At 38.8% G+C, this 4,515-nt stretch overlaps 1 protein-coding gene across 1 annotated transcript; it reads left to right on the top strand.

Moving 5' to 3' along the window:
- Positions 1–740: 740 nt before the first annotated feature.
- On the top strand, positions 741–1,636 carry LOC114039144 (ATP synthase subunit gamma, mitochondrial-like). The gene has a single exon (XM_027856800.1). It carries the CDS (start codon positions 741–743, stop codon positions 1,632–1,634), a length of 894 nt encoding a protein of 297 aa, XP_027712601.1. The 3' UTR covers positions 1,635–1,636.
- The last annotated feature ends 2,879 nt before the right edge of the window (positions 1,637–4,515 follow it).

Genomic DNA, 4,515 nt, shown 5'->3' with positions numbered 1-4,515 from the left:
AGCATACTAGAAAGAGATCCTGAAACTCAGGTGGTACAACAGGCAGACACCAATACCAAGACCCCCAAGTACCTCAGAGAAGGTGAGAGAACCAGTGAAAACCAGCTTGGAAAACTACCAGGTGCCTTGGCATTCTGGAGCAACCAGGTCTCTCAGTGCCCGAGCAAAACTAATGGAAATAACACTCCAAGGGGCCCCAGGCAGATAAACATCCTGCAACATCCATCTGAAAGGAGCTGAAGAAAGTGAAAGGAAGGAAAGGCCTGGGTGAGAAGGCAACCTCCAGGGGCCAGACTCCCCAATCCTACCCCTAGAGTTCCAGTGTTGCTGATTCTAGCCCAACACCAGATAAGCTGCTAGAACCCTACAGCCTCCAACTACCAACATCAGAGGCCCCAGCACACAAAGCCAGTGACCAGGCCCTAGGTTCCCAACACAAGAAGCTTGGATCAGTGCCCTCTGATCTCCAGCAGGAGATGTCAAACTCTTTAAAGGCCAGGAAATAAGCAAACACCATGAGCAAAAACAAATATATGATAGATTCTTATGAGAAGAGTGAAGATCAAGGCAGAAATTTGGAAGAGAACAAAATTGTCAACAAATCAACATCTGGAACATCAAAAGAGAACATGGACTGGTCTGAAACCCAAAAAGTCTTCTTGGAAAAGCTCAAGAAGGATTTTAAAAGTCAAATGAGAGTGAGGTCTGTCTGCCCGACCTTCAGCAAGGCCTGTACCACCATGTTCTGTCGAGCTACTCTCGTAGGCTCCTCCGCCTGGGCTCTGCAGCCACAATGGATCCAAGTCAGAAATATGGCAACCCTAAAAGATATTACCAGGAGATTGAAGTCAATCAAAAACATCCAGAAAATTACCAAGTCCATGAAAATGGTGGAAGCTGTAAAGTATGTCCGAGCTGAGAGAGAGCTAAAACCAGCTAGAGTGTATGGAATTGGATTTTTGGCTCTTTATGAAAAGGCTGATATTAAGGCTGCAGAAGACCTGAAGAAACACCTCATTATTAGTGTATCCTCAGATCAAGGCCTTTGTGGTGCAATCCATTCCTCAGTTGCTAAACAGATGAAAAATGAGGTTGCTACCCTCACAGCAGCTGGGAAGGAAGTTATTGTTGGAGTTGGTGACAAAATCAGAGGCATACTTAATAGGACTCACTCTTATCAGTTCTTGGTAACATTTAAAGAAGTGGGGAGGAAGCCCCCTACTTTTGGAGATGTTTTAGTCATTGCCCTTGAATTATTAAATTCTGGATATGAGTTTGATGAAGGATCTATTATCTTTAACAGATTCAAGTCTGTTATTTCTTATAAAACAGAAGAAAAACCCATCTTTTCCCTAAATACCATTGCAAATGCTGAGAGTATGAGTATTTATGATGACATTGATGCTGATGTGTTGCAAAACTATCAAGAGTATAGTCTGGCAAACATCATCTACTACACTCTAAAGGAGTCCACCACCAGTGAGCAGACTGCAAGAATGACAGCTATGGACAATGTTAGCAAGAATGCCTCTGAGATGATTGATAAGTTGACTGTGACATTTTACTGTACTCGCCAAGCTGTCATCACAGAGGAGTTGATTGAAATCATCTCTGGTGCTGCAGCTCTGAACTAACGGATCCAAGTTTTATTCAAATTCAAGACATAAAGACATGAAATATGAAGTAAGCTAATTAGCCTTTTTTGTCTGTCAGAAGAACTCCATTGTGTACATGGAAGACAAAATATTTGTAAATTATCTTACAATAAACAAATTATGTGAAAGCCAAAAAAAAAGGCAAATGAGAGGTAGAAGAAAAAATGGGAAAAGAAATGAGAGGTGTGCAAGAGAGAGTCAATAGCTTGGAAAAGGAAGGACAAAAATTAACTGTAGAAAACAAGTCCTTAAAAAATACAATTGGCCAAATGGGGAAGGAGGTACAAAATCTAATAGAAGAAAACAAGTTGTTAAAAATTAACATTGGGCAAATCAAAGCTAATGACTCTATGATAGAGCCAGAATCAGTCAAATAAACAAAAGAATGAAAAAATAGAGGAAAATGTAAAATACCTCATTGGTAGAACAATTGATCTGGAAAATCAATCCAGGAGAGACAATTTAAAATCATTGGTCTATCTGAAAATCACAATTGAAGGAGAGATCCTGGACAGTATCTTTCAGGATATCATAAAGGAAAATTGCCCTGAGGTCCTGGAACCAGAGGGTAAAATAGCCAAAGAAAGAATCCACAGATCACCTCCTGAAAGAGATCCCAAATTGAAAACGCACAAGAATATAGTAATTAAATTCTAAAATTACCAGGACAAAGAGAAAGTACTGCAAGGAAGCAGAAAGAAATAATTTAAATATCATGGAACCACACTCAGGATTACGCAGGACCTTGCATTAAAAGACCGTAGGGCATAGAATATGATATTATGTAAGGCAAAGGAGCTTGGGTTAAAACCAAGAATCAACTCCCTAGCAAAAATGAACATGATCTTTCAGGGGAAGAAATAGATATTCAATGAAATAGGGGGCTTCCAAACCTTCCTGATAAAAAGACCAGAGCTCAACAGAAAATTTGATCTTCAAATACAAGACTCAAGAGAGACATAAAAAGGTAAACAGGACAGAAAGATAAAACATGTTGTTAATAAGGGCAACCATTGAGAACTATATTGTTATTACACCATGTTAAAGGGTTATACATAAAGGGGGTGGATATGTTGACTTTGATTTAATGATAAAAAAAAATCTAATCAAGTGGGTTAAATTTATCCAAGTAAGTGGATTAATCTGATCTAAGAAAATGTATTTAGAGAAGGGGAAAGGAGGAAGTGGACAAGGGTAAATTATATTACAGGAAAAAGCACACAAACCTATTACAGCAGAGGAAAAGGAGGGAGGGAGATGAGCATTTTTTGAACCTTATTCTCATCAGGTTTGGCTCAAGAAAGGAATAACATAATCAGTTAGGTATAGAAATCTAACTTGCCCTATAGTCAGTAGGAGGGAAAAGGTGCAGGAAAAGAGGAGAGATAGAAGGAAGGGAAGAAGTAGTAAGAATAAAGGAGAAGAAAAGGGAAAGGTCTAAAAGAAGGCAGGGGGGACTGAGGCAGGCAGTGGTCAAAAGCAAAATACTAGTGAGGAGGGAACAGGAGAAAGAAAAGTATAAACAGGGGAAAAAAAATGGAGAGAAAAACAAACACAGATAGTAATGATAACTGTGAATGTGAATGGGATGAACTCTCCCTCAAATGGAAGCAGATAGCAAAATGGATTAAAAACCATAATCCTACAATATGTTGTTTACAGGAAACACATTTGAAAAAGAGTACACCCTCAGGGTAAAGGTGAAAGGCTGGAGCAGAATAGCAGAATATATTGTGCTTCAGCTGCAGCAAAAAAAAAAAAAAAAAAAAAAAAAACAGGGGTAGCAATCCTGATCTCAGACAAAGCAAAAGCAAAAATAGATCTTATGAAAAGAGATAAGGAAGGAAACTACATAGAGCTAAAAGACACCATAGACATGAAGTAATATCATTACTAAATATATATGGACCAAATGGTATAGCATCCAGATTCTTAGAGGAGAAGTTCAGGGATTTACTGGAAGAAATAAACAGCAATAATATACTTCTGGGGGACCTCAACCTCCCCCTCTCTGAACTAGATAAATCTAACCACAAAATGAACAAGAAAGAAGATAAAGAAAAGTTAGATATGAGAGATCTCTGGAGAAAATTGAATGGGAATAGAAAGGAATATACTTTTTTCTCACTGTCACATGGCACATGAACAAAAATTGACCATATGATAGGGCATAAAAATCTCACAATACAATGCAGAAAGGCAGAAGTATTAAATGCATCCTTTTCATTTTTATTTTTAGTTTTCAACATTTACTTCCACAAGATTTCGAGTTCCAAATTTTTACCCCATCTCACCCATCTCCCCACCCCAAGATGGCATGCATTCTGAATATCCCTTCCCCTATTCTGCCTTCCCTTCTATTTCTTCCCCCCTTCTCTTATCCCACCCCCCATTTATTCTATTCTTTTTTTGACCCTGTCCCTCCTCAGAAGTATTTGCTTCTGATTACTCCCTTTCTCAGTCTGCTCTCCTCTCTATCATTCTCCTACTTTCTTGTCCCCTTCCCCCCCTATTTTCCTGTAGAGTAAGACAGATTTCCACACCCAATTGAGTGTGTATGTTATTCCCTCCTTAAGTCAAATCCTATGAGAATAAGATTCACTCATTCCCTCTCACCTTCCCCCATTTCCCCTCCACTGTAAGAGCCTTTTCTTTTCTGTTTTTTGTGAGATAATTTACCCTGTTCTACCTCTCCCTTTCTCCTTCTCCTAGTATACTCCTCTCTCACCCCTTAATTTTATTCTCTAGATATGGCCCCTTCATCTTCAACTCACCTGGTGCCTTCTATCTATCTATCTATCTATCTATCTATCATCTATCTATCTATCTATCTATCTATCTATCTATCTATCTATCTATC

This window comes from Vombatus ursinus, unplaced genomic scaffold (genome assembly GCF_900497805.2).
Source record: "Vombatus ursinus unplaced genomic scaffold, bare-nosed wombat genome assembly UNPS02011613.1, whole genome shotgun sequence".
Classification (NCBI taxonomy): domain Eukaryota; kingdom Metazoa; phylum Chordata; class Mammalia; order Diprotodontia; family Vombatidae; genus Vombatus; species Vombatus ursinus.
Note: the sequence above shows the minus strand (reverse complement) of the source record. Positions and strands in the feature narration are given on the sequence as shown.

Excerpts from the sequence above, each read along its gene's own strand:
- LOC114039144 (XM_027856800.1), top strand. The coding sequence starts at position 741 with ATGTTCTGTCGAGCTACTCTCGTAGGCTCCTCCGCCTGGGCTCTGCAG.